The sequence below is a fragment of the Lolium rigidum genome, chromosome 5 (assembly GCF_022539505.1).
Source record: "Lolium rigidum isolate FL_2022 chromosome 5, APGP_CSIRO_Lrig_0.1, whole genome shotgun sequence".
Taxonomy (NCBI): Eukaryota; Viridiplantae; Streptophyta; class Magnoliopsida; order Poales; family Poaceae; genus Lolium; species Lolium rigidum.
This window is the reverse complement of record NC_061512.1, coordinates 219089149-219106402: the sequence shown is the minus strand read 5'-3', so window position 1 is coordinate 219106402 and position 17254 is coordinate 219089149. Positions and strand designations below refer to the sequence as shown.

Genomic DNA, 17254 nt, shown 5'->3' with positions numbered 1-17254 from the left:
ACTATCGTACTGCCGCTCTCAGTTCACTTAAAAAACTACAGATCTTATTCTTGCGTAAGCGCTTACGTGGGAGCTAGCGCGGCTCCTCGTACCCGTGTGGTGTAAGAAATTAGGGTTACGAGCTATGTCGTGTAAAAAATTGAAAACCATAAATTCCTACATGTGGAAGCACTATTAAGTACGTAAATGTGGTGTTCCTACAAAAATGTTTAGAATATGCATTACTACTTTTTTGGATAAAAGAATCGAAGATATTAAAATATTTATTGGTAAAATAGAGGTGTGAAAGAACTAACGTTAGAGAATTACCTTTCATGCGCCGATTGCTGTTGAAAAACACTCTCGAGAAATTACTGATACGAAATTACCAGCGAAGAATAATTACTATTAAATAAGTAACATCTTCGGAAAATTACTTTTGAATAGCTAACTCGGCAAACAACTGCCAAAGCTGAAGATTTGTACTGATAAATTATGTCGAACATACTTTTGTACTTACACGCATGTGCCTTTTTTTTTTTTGCCAAAGTTGAGGATTTATTGTTGGGAATTATTTTACCAAAGTTAAAGATTACATGTGTATAGACGGGAGGCAGCCTCATCTTCCTCCTCCCGCCACTGTCGTCGCAAGCCCCACACCCTCTGAGAAAGAAGATTCAGTCAAAGAGGAGCATCACAACGACTATGTCGAGGCCGCCGCCCTCGAGGAGGTCTACGCGTCTTGGTAAGGGAGACGAAGCAGCTGGGATGAGGAGGATGTGTGTTGTGTCGTGTAGTAGGACCGCATGTACGAGGAGTTCTAGCTGGAGGCCGCCATCCGCCGCGTCAAGAAGGATTGTGTCAACCTCGAGTAGCAGGCTGTCGTCATCGCTCCCGTTCCACGGCCACGCCCACATGCCCCGGTGATGTACCCGAGGCCGAATTTTGCTCAATTAGGATAGCGGCTGCGTAGATTCAGGTTTAATCGTTTCTTTTGCAATGTATGATGTAAATTATGTTCAAATGTAGTGATGAACTTGATCTTGCGACGAAATTCTTCTTTGAATTCTCCCGCGAATTTTAACTTTTAGTTTTTTAATCTGTGGATACGAAATCTGATCGGCGCGGGCTCGATATGCGCATGTGTCTAGATTTTCGGCGCCCTCTACTCTGATTTTTAGGGTTGGGGAATACATGGTCTTTTTTTTTGAACAAATACATGATCTCTATAGTTGCTCTTAGATGCATACACGTTTTCGGAAAACTTGGAGTAGAAAGGAACGCACGGATAGAGTGTAATTATACTCAAGTTGAGCGAAAATACGCAATTGAACTTAGCTACCGTTTGAACATACTAACTTGTCAGGCCAAAAATTCATATTTCTAGCGCTTCAAAAGTTGTCAAAAAAATTGCAGTAAAAGACGCTCATATGTATGTGCACGCTATTTTTTAATGCTCAAATTTGAAAGTATGTAGGTTAGGCAAAATGACAAGTTTTAACTATAAACACTCGGAAGGAAACTTCCCCTCTCAAAATTTCTATAACTTAAATATCGGGCAACTATTTAACTTAATGCCTAATAATGCTAGAGTAAGGAACATCGTGTTCAGAATATGCATATTCAGAAAGTTTGTTTTATGAAGTTAAGTTATTAAGCATAAGGCCATTGTATTTGTAGCTAAATTTACCTAATGTACGGGGTAGAAACCACTAAATTTTATTTGAAGTTTTCGAATAAAACTGTAAACGCGAATAAACGAAAAATTGACACTATTTCTGACCGGTGGGATGCATTGTCAGAGCCATTTGCTTATGTGGACAAGGACCCATTTATCATCCCAATAAAAAATAAAAAATTAGAAACGAAAAAAACTAGAAACCCTTCCCAGCGTGTGAAAAATAGACACGAGTGGAAAATAGAGGCCCACTGACTCTGATCAGGCAAACTCTGTTTCGTTCCTCCACTTTGCAGCTGCAGCTGCAGGCACGACGAATCGATCAGTCACATGCACGAAGGGGAAACCCCAAAAGCAAGAAAACAGTTAGCTCTAGTTGTTAATCATGTACGGCAATCAGCGATGAATCCTCGCGACCTCACGTGCACGGTGGTGCATCCATGGATGACGCGCAGGCGCAGCTACCTACCCTGAGAAAGTAGTGAGTGGGTCACCACGACTATTCCCGGCTGAGGTATCCGGCCGCGAAAGCCAGCTCCTTGGCGGACTTGGGGCTGGCCGGCGCGTCCAGGAAGTAGACGTGCCGCTCGCCGGCGGTCTCGTACTGCACAATTTCCCCGCCCCACCCGCTGCCGTTGAGCGCCGCCGCGTACGCCTTCCCGCGCGCCTCGAAGTCGTCCAGCCCCGACACCGTGACCGCCACGCGGGAGCACGCCAGGCGCCGCAGCTCGGCCGGCGGCGTGGCCAGCGGGTCGATCCGCGGGTCGTCGATGCCGTACCGCCCGGCGCAGACGAACGACCACGTCACCTCGTACTGCCGCCGCGTGGCCGGGTCCGTCGTCTCCGCGCCCACGGGGCGCTTGCCCCAGAAGTATGGGTCCAGGAGCAGGATGCCCGTGATGGCCGCGCCGCCGCTCTCGTTCCCGGCGCGCATCGCCATGTTGTGCACGATGTTGGCGCCGGCGCTGTCGCCGGCCAGGTACAGGCGCGAGAGGTTCCCGCGGTCCCGCAGCCACGGCTCCGGCCCGGCGCGCGCGTTCTTGGCCACCCAGTGGAGCGCCGCCCAGGAGTCGTCGTAGGCGGCGGGGAGCGGGTGCTCCGGCGCGAGGCGGTAGTCCACGGACACCGCCACGACGCGCGCCCTGGCCACCAGCGCGTTGAGGTAGGCGTGGTACTTGGGCTCGAACGGCGACATGATGACGAACGCGCCGCCGTGGTAGAACACGAGGACCGGGAGGAGGTCGTCCTCCTCCTTCTTCTTCGTCTTTCCCCCCGCTGCCGCCGGCGGGGGCAGGTACATCCGGGCGGAGAGGCCGGTGGCGTGGTCGATGAGGACGTCCTTGGAGGTGACCCCCGTGGCCGCGTCGAGGCCGGCGGGGACCCGGTCGGTGCCGTCCATCCGGTGCACGCAGCCGCTCCTGTACTTGACGAGGAACGGGGAGAAGTCGAAGGCCACGGCGCCGGCGTTGGCGCGCGTGGAGCAGTTGTCCCGCGGGGGCGTCGCCGGCGGCAGCGGCTGCTCCCTGCGGTGGCGCGGGATGAGGAAGATTGGTAGCAGGATGGCGGCGAGGAGGAGGAGCAGGGTGAGCAGGAGCAGGGCCGCCTTGGCGAGCGTCGGGAGGCTCGCGAGCCGGTGCTTGATCTTGGAGACCATCGTCGTGGCTCGTGCAACGAATCGGACAATGATTGTTGGCTGGGTCTTGAGGTGGATGAGGGAGCTCGGGAGTAGAAATTCAACCTGGAATTGGGGATTCGGTTGATGAACCTGAATAAATATACTACTGCGTATCTGCTTGTTTGCAGCGTTGCTACTTCAGAAGTTGAGATAGGATGGAATCCGGGATGGTGTTGCAGCGTTGTACTTACAGGATTTCGGTCGTGATGCCGTCATGCCCTCATGGGACTTGGAGATGGAAACGTGAGGATTGAGGTGACCTTTATTCGGCCTCGCCGTTACAGTTTTGTGCTTGGCTGCTTTGACCGGTGGTTCTGCAATTCTTGATGTTTCTACACTGAACTTCACAACTTGGTTTGTGCTTGACTGCCAGTCATGGGTTTGGGATCTTGGTACTGTATATCATATACACTTGGGATATGATAGGATACGATAGTGCAATTCTTGACGTTGAGGTCTTGCGGAGGATTTGGATGGTGATGTCGTGATGGGACATGGAAGCAGGAACGTGTGGACTGAAGTCAGTGACCTCTGAAACTCTCGGCGTACCGGTGGAGGCTGGAGTAGACGGTGAGAGGAACTCGTGCTGTGGCTAACAGTTTAGTGGACAGTTTAAGGTTAAGATCCGACAATAATTGGCGAAAGCTTGAGGGAGGGCTACACGATTCGTTCAAGGCGCTTTTCACCCAACGGACTAATGAACTATCGTTTTCTAGGAGGCTGTCACCGTGTCGTGTGTAGTCACTGTCCAAGTGTCCATCTTCTAGCTGCCATGCCAAAGATTTCTGAGTTGTCTTCTTTTTCTAGAATTCACTATGCTAATAATCATGTACTCCAGAAGAAAGGTCTAGAGACGGCCAAGTATGGCTACACCTTGGCATCTCACGGTTTAGAAACACAGATAACAAATAATGTTGAGGTAGAAAAAGATCATATTGATAGTAGCTTGAATACTTTACCTGTTGTGGGTGTTGATGATTCCTTCCTGCATGATATATTTGATCTAAGATACTGAGTTTCTCTTTGAACATAAACCCACTGTTCCTTACGCTGATCCCAGAGACGGTCCAACTGAGATAGAAAATAATGTTGAGGTAGAGGAAAATCATATTATACTATTAACTTGAATACTTCACCTCTTTGTGGATGTTGATGATTCCTTTCAACATGATATATCTCATCGAAAATACTAGATTATGTTGATCATAAACAAATTGAAAATTTAGCTGAAAAGGGACAAGGAAAAGACTTATCACTTGATAAGGCTCCAAAGATAGATATTCTAGAAGGTTTTCTATATTATTCTATACTAGATTTATATCAAATAGGGAGGAATATGATAGGGATTGGCTTGTCTACTCTAAGGAGTTTCTTTTTTATTTCAGGTATCCGAAACTGATAAGGATCCAATGACATGTAGTCAGGCTTTAGGTTTGGCAAAAAAAAATGGTAGGATGTATTGTCTACTGTTAATTTAGTAGGCAAAACCTTGCAAACAAAGGATATATTTAATTATTTATTGATTTTTCTATTGAGAAAGTGGACGGGTTTTTTTTCGACGGTGTAGGAAACTTGTTTCTGAGAAGCATTTGAAATAGCGAAGCGAATTGCACGTGAGTTGGATATTGGTGCAAAGTTTCTTGAAAGACGGGAAATGAAAAGAAAGAAACAATTTAATGAGAACCCAAGTGACACAAATGGTGCTACACGAGGAATCATTTCGAATCAACTATTTTATACTTTTTGTTGATCAAGCAATTTCCTCGTTGAAAACCAAGTTTAAATGATATGAGGGTTATAAACAAAAATAGGTTTCTTATTTACCTCTAAAAAAATTTAGTCATTGGATGCCGATAGTTTGAAATCGTCTTGTGCTAATCTGCCCCTAATGACAAAAAGATGAGTGACGCCAATAAAGATATAAAATATGACATTGATGCCAATAAACTCTATGTTGAGTTGAAGCTTCTTAAAAATTCCGTTCCAAATGGAATCATGAGGCATATTGAAGTTCTGAATTTTCTAAAGCGGCATATTGTTTTTCCGATAGAAGTATTGCATAAAGTTTTGTTAACCATTCTTGTGATTATTGCGTCGACATAATGGAGCTTCTCTAAATTGAAGATATTGGAGACCTATATACGATGACACAACAATGGTTCAACGATCTGGCTACAATATCGCTTGAGAGTGAAGTGTTATACAAGATTGATTATGATATTAATGATTTCATTTCGAAGATTTAGTATAATGCAACCGAGAGTTTAGTAGGTGTGTTTCTTGATATATCTAATTTCTATGTAAGATACTTTGGTTGAATATTTAAATTTTCTAGTGCCATATAGCCACGTATTAGAGTTTCACACATAGCCAGAATTTTGCCGGCTCGGCGCTATCACTCAATCTCACCGGGTAGGATATCCTTGCATACGTTTCTAAAAATGTATAGGGTACATGTATGATACGTATTTTAAAGCATTTGTAGTGTATTTCGTAAAAAATGTATACTTGCTATTTACAAGTCCAAAAAGATGACACAGGTCAGAAATTCAGAATTAAACAAACATGAAGCTTCTCTAAATTGAAGCTATTGAAGTCCTATATACGATGGCACAACAAAGGTTCAACGATCTGGCTACAATAGCATTTGAGAGTGAAGTGTTATACAAGATTGATTATGATATTAATGATTTCATTTCGAAGATTGAGTATAATGCAACCGAGAGTTTAGTAGGTATACTTCTTGACACATCCAATTTTCTATGTAAGATACTTTGGTTGAATAGTTAAAATAATCTAGTGCCATATAGCCCCGTATTAAAGTTTCACACCTAGCCCCGAATTTTGCCGGCTCGGCGCTATCTCTCAATCTCACCGGGTATGATATGCTTGCATATCATTTTTTGTAGGGTACATGTATGTATATATTTTTAAGTATTTGTAGTGTATTTCGTAAAAAGAAATGTATACTAACTATTTACAAGTCTAAAAAGATGACGCAGGCCAGAAATTCAGAATTAAACATACATGAACAGATCACAGATTACGTGCTCCTTTATTACTGAATCAATCAATCACCCAAATAAAAAAAAACCTCAACAGCGCCTGACGAAGTCCGCGACGACGGCGAGCTCCTTGGCGGCGAGGTCGGAGTCGTACTTGGGCAAGAAGTAGACATGGCCCTCGCCCATGGTGTCGTAGACCTGGAGCTCGCCGTCCCAGCCGCACGCCTTGATCCCCTCCGCGTAGGCGCGCGCCCTCTCCACGAACCAGCAGAGCTCCGCCGTGGTGACCAGCACGCGGCCGCACCCTAGCTGCCTCCACTCCTCCGGCGACGCCATCGGGTTGATGTACGGGTGGTCGGGGCCGAGCTCGCCGCCGCAGGCGACCTGCCACGCGCGCTCGAATCCGCCGCGGACGGCGGCGTCCGTCGGCTCCCCGCCCAGAGGCTCCTTGCCCCAGAAGTACGGGTGCAGGAGCGCGACGCCGCTGACCTTGTCGCCGAGCCCGTCGACGCGCTCCTTCCGCAGCCGCATCGCCGTGTTGTGCGCCATGTTGGCGCCGGCGCTGTCGCCGGCGAGCACGACGCGGGCCGCGTCGCCGTGCGCGGCGAGCCAGGGCTCGGGGCCGCCCGGGCGGCACGCGGCGACGACCGCCCTGAGGGCCGCGAAGGCGTCGTCGTAGGCGGCCGGGATGGGGTGCTCCGGCGCGAGGCGGTAGTCGACGGAGACGACCACGGCGGGGGCCGCGGCGGCGAGGGTGGCGGCGTACCTGTGGTAGAGCGGGGACGCGGCGGTGTGGACGAAGAACGCGCCGCCGTGGAAGAAGACGACGACGGGGAGCCTCTTCTCGGCGGCGGGGGGTAGGTAGAGGCGGGCGGAGAGGTTGGCCGCCGGGTCGAGGACGACGTCCTTGGAGGCGACGCCGTTGGTCGGGTCCCCGGAGGGGGAGGGCGGCACGGTCTCGGTGCCGTCGAAGCGCTCGACGCGGCCGTTCTTGTGCCAGCGCAGGACGCCGGGCATGTCGTACTCGATCTCGGAGCTGGCGTCCATGGCGGCCTTTGGCTCCGCGGTGCGAGGCTTGAGGAGTTGGATCGGGAACTGGAAGCGGAAGAGCAAAGCGGCGAGCGGAGCGAGGAGGAGAGCCGCCCACCACAGCACCCGTCGAGAGGAAATGGGCATTTCTTTCACTTTCTGTGTCTGGTCTGGTGGCAGGTCGCCGTTCAGAAAACGAGGCGAGAGCTGCACCGGATGGGATCTGAGCGATACGACCTGGCGTTGCTCCGATTCCGATCCAACGGTCTTTTTTTTTTTGCCAAAAGTCCACCCATCTATTGATAATAATCCGTAGCAGTAGTGCAGCACGGAGAATCTAAAAAGTAATACTTTCTTTTTTAATTGACTCGGATTTAGTATAAAGTTGTACTCCCTCTCCGTCCCAAATTAGTTGTCCCAATTTTTTTTAAATATGGATGTATCTAGACATGTTTTACTGTCTTGATGCATCCATATTTTAACAAACTTGAGACAACTAATTTAGGATGGAGGATAGTACTAAATTCGAGTCAATTAAAAAGGAACGGAGGGAGTAATAAAAATTATAAATATGTTCATACACCGCTTAGCGATGACTAAAGACACTATTGCGAGTCTAAGGCACGCCGCTGTCCTCACACCTGCAACACCGAAACCAGGCAAAATTTGTTGCAATAGAGTTTGTTGTAGTAGACAAACGAAGAGTCGTCGTGCTAAGGTTTCGAAGAACCAGCACACAAAAACAACAATCATCGCCAAATATGAAGTTCGTAGATCCAAAGAGCCAGACCTGAAACCACCCCAACAAACACGAAAACTGACTAGATCCCAGGAGATCCACGGGACGCAAAACTCAACACGCCCTCCGCCGATGCTAGATGCACCACCGGAACGGGGATAGGACGGGGAGGACCTTATTCTAACTTCAAGATGTGGTCGCCGCCTCACCATATGGAAGAAGACACTCAAAAATAACCTAAACAAAGAACGGAAACCTCCATCCGGCGAGAGGTCGTGGTCCGCCACGCCTCCAAGGCCCTAAGGCCACCGGAGACGGAGCAAACCAACAGCATCGCCGGCGAGAGGGAGGGAACCCTAGATGGGTTTCGGTGTCGCCTGAACGATCGCCTCCGATCCAACGGTCTTTGACCGGACACGCCGGATGCGATGGTGGTACCAGCAACAGTCAACCTATACGGTAGCGATCATCACTCGAATAGCTTTGCCGGTGTGGATCGCGATGGTGGACACAAGGGTTACGGTCGTGGATCGTCACCTCTCGCCTACCACAATTTTCACATGCTGTCGTTATGAAGTCGGGCACAAGGGCTACCACGACAGCGCGCGCCGTCAACGCCATGACCATGTGGGCCATCCACGTAGTCGGCCACAAGGCAACCACGACGATGTGTAGAAATACCACGATGTAGCCTCCCACGTCGTCGGGCAGAAGGCATACACAAAACAGTGCACTAAAAATACCACCATGTCGTCCTTATGGTGAACCGTTGAATAAAATGATCAAGAACACAAGCGAGATTTTGAGACATAGCTTAAAGTACACCCAAATGAACTACCACATGTATACTAGTTGCAGTATACCAACGAGTTGTTTATCTGTCCGTCTACGTTCAACGAAATGAAGAACTTACACTACGAGAGTTTTATATAATGGTGAGGTGAAGCTACTACTCTAAGGAAATTTCAAACAGTCGACCATGTGTGATGAATTTGGCAAAATTCACTCAAAAAAGCTATGAACATGAACACGAAATTTACGATTTTTTGGCTGACCAAACTCGGACCCGATTGTCCGAATGGATTCATATCATCGATACACATCTTTTTCATGTACATCTTATTTTGATTTAAACCATGATTGTATTGATGTGAATGGAGTAGGTGAAAGAGTTTAAGGGAGAATCAGCGGAAACATGTCACCTTCCCTCAAGTGCAAGCTAACCCTGAGAATCGGGCATGCTTTGGAGGATGGGGAAGAAATAGCGGCAATGAGGGGTGGCTTTTATACCGGGGCCATTAACGTCGACGCGTGTCCCAACAACGGGACATATCAATGCCTGCTGCCGCTGCAAAGGCTGCGTTGAAGGCAAGCAGATGCGGCCCAAAAGGCGAGGAGGAAGATGACCGGTCCGCAGCCGCTAACTACGTTGGCCCACGACGATCGGCCAATTGGCGCGCTCTCTACCTGCCCTCCTTCCCGTCAACTCGCATCCATCCGACGCCCCGCTAGCCTTTTTTTGGGCTGGGTTCAACTTAGGGATGCCCGATTGGTTGTTGGGCCGCGCCAACGCTAAAATGAAATTAGAAGGGCTGGGTAGGCGTAATTTTTTGCGATCGCATCCCCCATAGCCTTTTAGGGGCTTTTAGGGTCCAGAGTAGAGGAGCTCTTATGTTTAGTTAAAATCAAATTTTATAAATTTTGATTGCCCATTAAAAAATATTAACATCTACAATATAAAATCTATCATATTAGAATTGTTATTAGGTATATTTTAAAATTATATGCATTTGATTTGATGAATTTGATTTTTTTTCTTCTAGTTTTTGTCAAACTTTACAAATTTTGATTTTGACAAAACTTAGAACGCAAGGTAACTATAAATTACAGAAATAAATGGCACCTTTTTCTAAATATAGATTATCTAGAATTACATTTATTGTTGAAAAAGTTGTAACGCTTCTTTTGGAAGTGGGCAGTAGTCGTGAAGAGGCAAAGCACATGGCCGGTAAACTGCAGAACTTTGCACCAACATTGATCGATCAATCTTTTCGACTTAACCAAGTGTGTCCGCAAAAGCACAGAAAATTCAGATGGAGTGTTTGCTCAAGGCAAATCCAACACAAATCATACTTGGAAAGTGTGTAAATCAAGACCGCAACGCCGCTGCGTAAATCTTTTACAGATTCAGGAACCTGGAGATGACCTCATCCTGCCTGACGGCGTCGTCGCAGGCGAAGTTGCCGAGATGGAAGCAGTGGCCCTGCCCGGCCACCTCCACCACCTCCACCTCGCCGGCCCACCCGCTGGCCCTGAGCCCCTCGCAGTACGCGCGGCCGCGGTCGCGGCACACGTCCGTCTCCGCCAGGCACATGAGCACGCGCCCGCACGCCAGCGCCTCCATCGGCGGCGCGCCGGCCGCCAGCGGGTTGATCCAGGGGTCGTCGACGCCGGTCGTCCCGGGCCGCACCACGCGCCACATCTTCACCACGTTCTCCGCCATCACGGGGTCGCTGTCCTCCGACGGCACCTTGCCAGGCCCCAGGAAGTAGGGGTGGACCAGCAGGATGCCGCCGCTGATGCGCGCGCCGTGCGGCAGCAGGCCCTCCTCCGCGCCGGCGCGCATCGCCAGGTGGTGCGCGATGTTGGCGCCCGCGCTCTCGCCGCCCAGGGACAGGCGGGAGAAGTCGCCGTGCTCGGTGAGCCAGGGCTCCTCGCCGCCGGAGCCGCCGGGCGCGTGGGAGGCCACCCAGGATAGCGCCTCCCACGAGTCATCGTAGGCCGCGGGGAGCGGGTGCTCGGGCGCGATGCGGTAGTCGACGGACACGACGATGGCCCCGGCGCGCGCGGCCAGGGAGGTGAGGTACCCGTGGAAGACGAAGTTGAAGGCGGTGTGGAGGACGAAGCCGCCGCCGTGGAAGTAGACGAGGATCGGGAGCTTCTTTCCGTCTGTGGCGACGGGCGGGAGGTAGAGGCGGACGGCGACCTCGGGGGAGACGGTGTGGTCTTTCGAGGCGACGCCGGTGCCGGCGTCGGTGGAGGGCGGCACGCGGTCGGAGCCGAAGTAGCGCTCGACGCGGCCGCTCTTGAATATGCGGATGCAGTGCTCGATCTCGAGGACGACCTCCTCGTCGCTGGCGCCAGAGCCGGCCATGGGTCGTCGACTCGTCGGGTACGCGGTGGTTTGGTTGGGAATGAGTTGTCGAATGAGTAGCTGTGCACTACTTTGCTTGGTTGGGCTTGGCCCACGTTCATGGCTAGTAGTTGGATCGAACTACCTAATATTTTGTTTTGACTTTTTGTGGAGTAGATTCGGATTTAAAATAGGGTGATAATTTTTTTAGGAGGATATCTGATACTGCAATTTGGGTAGAAAAAAATATCATTCGTGAATGATGACCACTATGCAAATTGTTGTGGAAATTTGATGAAATTACTCACATGTACAAAAACAGATAGCATATTATGGTTTAATTTGAACATCCGAATATAAGGCCACTACTAAAAATATATTTTAAAGCTATATACGGCCCACTATCTCTTCCCAAAAAGGATTGGTTAGATATCTACATGGTATGATGGGTTGTATTAATGCAAAAGTTGCATGCAACCATAAAGAAATAGACTTCCCATGTAATATTTTAATTTCCTGAGATTTTCCACATGACTAAACTATGCTATTTTAATTCAAACATCCGTTTTCTTTTGTTATTTCCTCTGGTTTTGAATATAAGGTCACTACTAGAAATATAATTTGCAGCTATATAAGGCCACTATCTCTTCCCAAAAAGAACTAATTAGATTCCTACCCGGTATGATGTGGCTTAATGCAAAAGTTGCATGCAACCATAAAGAAAGTGACTTCACATGCAATATTTTAATTTGCCCAAGATTTTTCACATAATTATTTGTGACATTTATTAATTTCCTTTTTATTGATAGCTGAAAAATAAAGAAAAAACAAAGGAATTCTACTGTATTCAAAGCTCATTTTTTAAACTTTCATATTCTCAAAAATGGGGAAAGGCCATAAATTGCCTGTTAATACCCTAATTGCTCCTTTACATTTGTTTCAACCTTGATGATTATGCTTTTTAGGGTTCCATGTTTTTTCTATTCATGTGAATACATAGTTTAGTAAATTTTCTATGTTTTTCACAATGCTATGTTTTCACATGCAATCCTAGTCCTATTGGAGTGTTTTTCTATCATTTTTGGAATCCGCAAATAAAGAGGAGGTTGTCGTGGATGTTCTGATTCCAATGAATTGAGTAACAAGATCCCTCTTCATGTGAATTTGGGTTATACAATTCCTTTGATCTAAAGACAGTCCATAGGGAGACAATCCTAAGATTGAAATTCTACAAAAATCCATGAAAATCCCTACAATGCTAAGATGAACTTAATGGAAAAGAAACATAGTAAGTTTAACATCCACTATGAAGAATCTATGTATTGTCCTTGTAGCACCATTGATTCGTCTTCCTCGCCGGTCCTTCTAAGCCGCCTGTGCCAAAGGAGGAGGACGACGATTGGTCCTTCGACGATGACGGTGGCGGCGATGACGACAACAGGGACAACCTCGACCGCAGTGCCTTCTCGGGGCACCGCTAGTTTATTTTTTTTTTAAGTTTTTAGTTCAAATTCGAGTCACTTTTGTATAAAACTAATCTAAATTCTATGAATTTCATTTTTAAATGTTTTTTGCATTTGAATCTGCCGGTTTGAGAACACCACCCCTAAATGAAGAATGTTGTGCCGGCGCCCTGCCGACGTCTATTTGGAAGGCGCCGGTGAAGATGCTCTTAGTGTCTTTTTCATAGTAATGTTGTAGAGGTTGTAATAAATTGGCACATGAACTAGCGTCCATTGTTTGCGTCGGCAGGAGTTAGTGAGTTAGAGCATCTCCAGCCACGTTCCCAAAGCGTCCTCCAAAGGGATTTGGGCGTACCGGATAAAAAATCGTTCCCAACCGCGTGCCCCAAAGGCCAATTTTATCCGGCGCGGCCCAATACGGTGTCCGGCACCCCGAGCCCGTCCCCGCTACACAGAGGACGCTCCGGACACGCCGGACACAACGAAATGAGAGGCGAGGAGACGCGGACCCGACACATCATCGGCTCGGACGCTCAACCGCCGCCTACGTAGAGACGGTGCAGTTGCCGGGAAGGGAAACCATCGCATTGGCAATCGCGTCGACTGACACGCGAACCGCCAAAATGGAGCACGAATTCCTCGGAAGAGCAACCACCGCTCTTTTGGACTTCTGCGCCGCCGTTCATCCGCGCTCAATAAGACTCGTACGTAGGCGCTTTCGGATCTTCAACCGGCCGCCATTCATCCAAACTTCTCACGATGAGCGACTTCTCTCAGCTTCCATCAGACGCCGACATCGAGGGAAAGTCTCCAGGATGGCGCCATTGGTGGGTGATGGCGTGTAACTCACACGTTCGTTGGGAACCCCAAGAGGAAGGTATGATGCGCACAGCAGCAAGTTTTCCCTCGGAAAGAAACCAAGGTTTATCGAACCAGGAGGAGCCAAGAAGCACGTTGAAGGTTGATGGCGGCGGGATGTAGTGCGGCGCAACACCAGAGATTCCGGCGCCAACATGAAACCTGCACAACACAATCAAAGTACTTTGCCCCAACGAAACAGCGAGGTTGTCAATCTCACTGGCTTGCTGTAACAAAGGATTAGATGTATAATGTGGATGATGATTGTTTGCAAAGAACAGTAAAGAACAATAGCAGCAGATTTGTATTTCAGATGTAAAAGAATGGACCGGGGTCCACAGTTCACTAGAGGTGTATCTCCCATAAGATAGCATGTTGGGTGAACAAATTACGATCGGGCAATTGACAAATAGAGAGGGCATAACAATGCACATACATGACATGATGAATATTGTGAGATTTAATTGGGCATTACGACAAAGTACATAGACCGCTATCCGACATGCATCTATGCCTAAAAAGTCCACCTTCGAGGTTATCATCCGAACCCCTTCCGGTATTAAGTTGCAAAACAACGAGACAATTGCATTAAGTATGGTGCGTAATGTAATCAATAACTACATCCTCGGACATAGCATCAATGTTTTATCCCTAGTGGCAACGAGCACATCCACAACCTTAGAACTTTTCGTCACTTCGTCCCGGATTTAATGGAGGCACGAACCCACTGTCGAGCATAAATACTCCCTCTTGGAGTTAAGAGCAAAAACTTGGCCGAGCCTCTACTAATAACGGAGAGCATGCAAGATCATAAACAACACATAGGTAATAGATTGATAATCAACATAACATAGTATTCTCTATCCATCGGATCCCGACAAACACAACATATAGAATTACGAGATAGATGATCTTGATCATGTTAGGCAGCTCACAAGATCCGACAATGAAGCACATGAGGAGAAGACAACCATCTAGCTACTGCTATGGACCCATAGTCCGAGGGGTGGACTACTCACTCATCACTCCGGAGGCGACCATGGCGGTGAAGAGTCCTCCGGGAGATGATTCCCCTCTCCGGCGAGGGTGCCGGAGGTGATCTCCGGAATCCCCGAGATGGGATTGGCGGCGGCGTCTCGATGAGGTTTTCCGTATCGTGGCTCTCGGTACTGGGGGTTTCGCGACGAAGACCTTAAGTAGGCGGAAGGGCGGAGTCGGAGGGGTCACTGGGGCCCCACACAGCAGGGCCGCGCGGGCCCCTCCTGGGTCGCGGCGCCCCGTGGCCCCACTTCGTCTTCTCTTCGGTCTTCTGGAAGCTTCGTGGCAAAATAGGCCCCTGGGCGTTGATTTCGTCCAATTCCGAGAATATTTCCTTTGTAGGATTTCTGAAACCAAAAACAGCAGAAAACAGACAAGCGGCTCTTCGGCATCTCGTTAATAGGTTAGTGCCGTAAAATGCATAAATACGACATATAATGTGTATAAAACATGTAGATATCATCAATAATGTGGCATGGAACATAAGAAATTATCGATACGTCGGAGACGTATCAGCATCCCCAAGCTTAGTTCCTGCTCGTCCCGAGCAGGTAAACGATAACAAAGATAATTTCTGGAGTGACATGCCATCATAACCTTGATCATACTATTGTAAACATATGTAATGAATGCAGCGATCAAAACAATGGTAATGACATGAGTAAACGAGATGAATCATAAAGCAAAGACTTTTCATGAATAGCACTTCAAGACAAGCATCAATAAGTCTTGCATAAGAGTTAACTCATAAAGCAATAAATCAAAGTAAAGGTATTGAAGCAACACAAAGGAAGATTAAGTTTCAGCGGTTGCTTTCAACTTATAACATGTATATCTCATGGATAATTGTCAACATAGAGTAATATAGAAAGTGCAATATGCAAGTATGTAGGAATCAATGCACAGTTCACACAAGTGTTTGCTTCTTGAGGTGGAGAGAGATAGGTGAACTGACTCAACATAAAAGTAAAAGAAAGGTCCTTCGCAGAGGAAAGCATCGATTGCTATATTTGTGCTAGAGCTTTTATTTTGAAAACAAGAAACAATTTTGTGAACGGTAGTAATAAAGCGCATGTATTATGTAAATTATATCTTACAAGTTGCAAGCCTCATGCATAGTATACTAATAGTGCCCGCACCTTGTCCTAATTAGCTTGGACTACCGGGATCATCGCAATACACATGTTTTAACCAAGTGTCACAAAGGGGTACCTCCATGCCGCTTGTACAAAGGTCTAAGGAGAAAGCTCGCATTTTGGATTTCTCGCTTTTGATTATTCTCAACTTAGACATTCATACCGGGACAACATGGACAACAGATAATGGACTCCTCTTTAATGCATAAGCATGTACAACAATTAGTGTTCTCATATGAGATTGAGGATATATGTCCAAAACTAAAACTTCCACCATGATTCATGGCTTTAGTTAGCGGCCCAATGTTCTTCTCTAACAATATGCATGCTCTAACCATTAAAGTGGTAGATCTCCCTTACTTCGAGACAAGACGGACATGCATAGCAACTCACATGATATTCAACAAAGAGTAGTTGATGGCGTCCCCAGAAACATGGTTATCACACAACAAGAAACTTAATAAGAGATAAAGTGCATAAGTACATATTCAATACCACAATAGTTTTTAAGCTATTTGTCCCATGAGCTATATATTGTAAAGGTGAAGAATGGAAATTTTAAAGGTAGCACTCAAGCAATTTACTTTGGAATGGCGGAGAAATACCATGTAGTAGGTAGGTATGATGGACACAAATGGCATAGTGGTTGGCTCAAGGATTTTGGATGCATGAGAAGTATTCCTTCTCGATACAAGGTTTAGGCTAGCAAGGTTATTTGAAACAAACACAAGGATGAACCGGTGCAGCAAAACTCACATAAAAGACATATTGTAAACATTATAAGACTCTACACCGTCTTCCTTGTTGTTCAAAACTCAATACTAGAAATTATCTAGACTTTAGAGAGACCAAATATGCAAACCAGATTTAGCAAGCTCTAGGTGTTTCTTCATTAATGGGTGCAAAGTATATGATGCAAGAGCTTAAACATGAGCACAACAATTGCCAAGTATCAAATTATTCAAGACATTTTAGAATTACTACATGTAGCATTTCCCGATTCCAACCATATAACAATTTAACGAAGAAGATTCAACCTTCGCCATGAATACTATGAGTAAAGCCTAAGGACATATTTGTCCATATGCAACAGCGGAGCGTGTCTCTCTCCCACACAATGAATGCTAGGATCCATTTTATTCAAACAAAAACAAACCGACGCTCCAAACAAAGTACATAAGATGTGACGGAATAAAAATATAGTTTCAGGGGAGGAACTTCGATAAATTTGTCGATGAAGAAGGGGATGCCTTGGGCATCCCCAAGCTTAGACGCTTGAGTCTTCTTAAAATATGCAGGGGTGAACCACCGGGGCATCCCCAAGCTTAGACTTTTCACTCTTCTTGATCATATTGCATCATTCTCCTCTCTTGATCCTTGAAAACTTCCTCCACACCAAACTCGAAACAACTCATTAGAGGGTTAGTGCATAATAAAAATTAACATGTTCAGAGGTGACACAATCATTCTTAACACTTCTGTACATTGCATAAAGCTACTGGACATTAATGGAACAAAGAA

The 17254-nt window shown here is 47.0% G+C and overlaps 3 protein-coding genes across 3 annotated transcripts; all 3 read right to left on the bottom strand.

The window, feature by feature from the left end:
* Window positions 1–2036: 2036 nt before the first annotated feature.
* On the bottom strand, window positions 2037–3319 carry LOC124655049 (probable carboxylesterase 2). Its single transcript, XM_047194016.1, has one exon. The coding sequence runs from the start codon at window positions 3309–3311 to the stop codon at window positions 2157–2159; it is 1155 nt and encodes a 384-aa protein (XP_047049972.1). The 5' UTR covers window positions 3312–3319; the 3' UTR covers window positions 2037–2156.
* A 3047-nt stretch (window positions 3320–6366) lies between these two features.
* On the bottom strand, window positions 6367–7517 carry LOC124655045 (probable carboxylesterase 7). The gene has a single exon (XM_047194013.1). It carries the CDS (start codon window positions 7511–7513, stop codon window positions 6428–6430), a length of 1086 nt encoding a protein of 361 aa, XP_047049969.1. The 5' UTR covers window positions 7514–7517; the 3' UTR covers window positions 6367–6427.
* Window positions 7518–10259: 2742 nt separating this feature from the next.
* LOC124658007 (tuliposide A-converting enzyme 1, chloroplastic-like) lies at window positions 10260–11285 on the bottom strand. Its single transcript, XM_047196460.1, has one exon. It carries the CDS (start codon window positions 11257–11259, stop codon window positions 10285–10287), a length of 975 nt encoding a protein of 324 aa, XP_047052416.1. The 5' UTR covers window positions 11260–11285; the 3' UTR covers window positions 10260–10284.
* Window positions 11286–17254: the final 5969 nt, after the last annotated feature.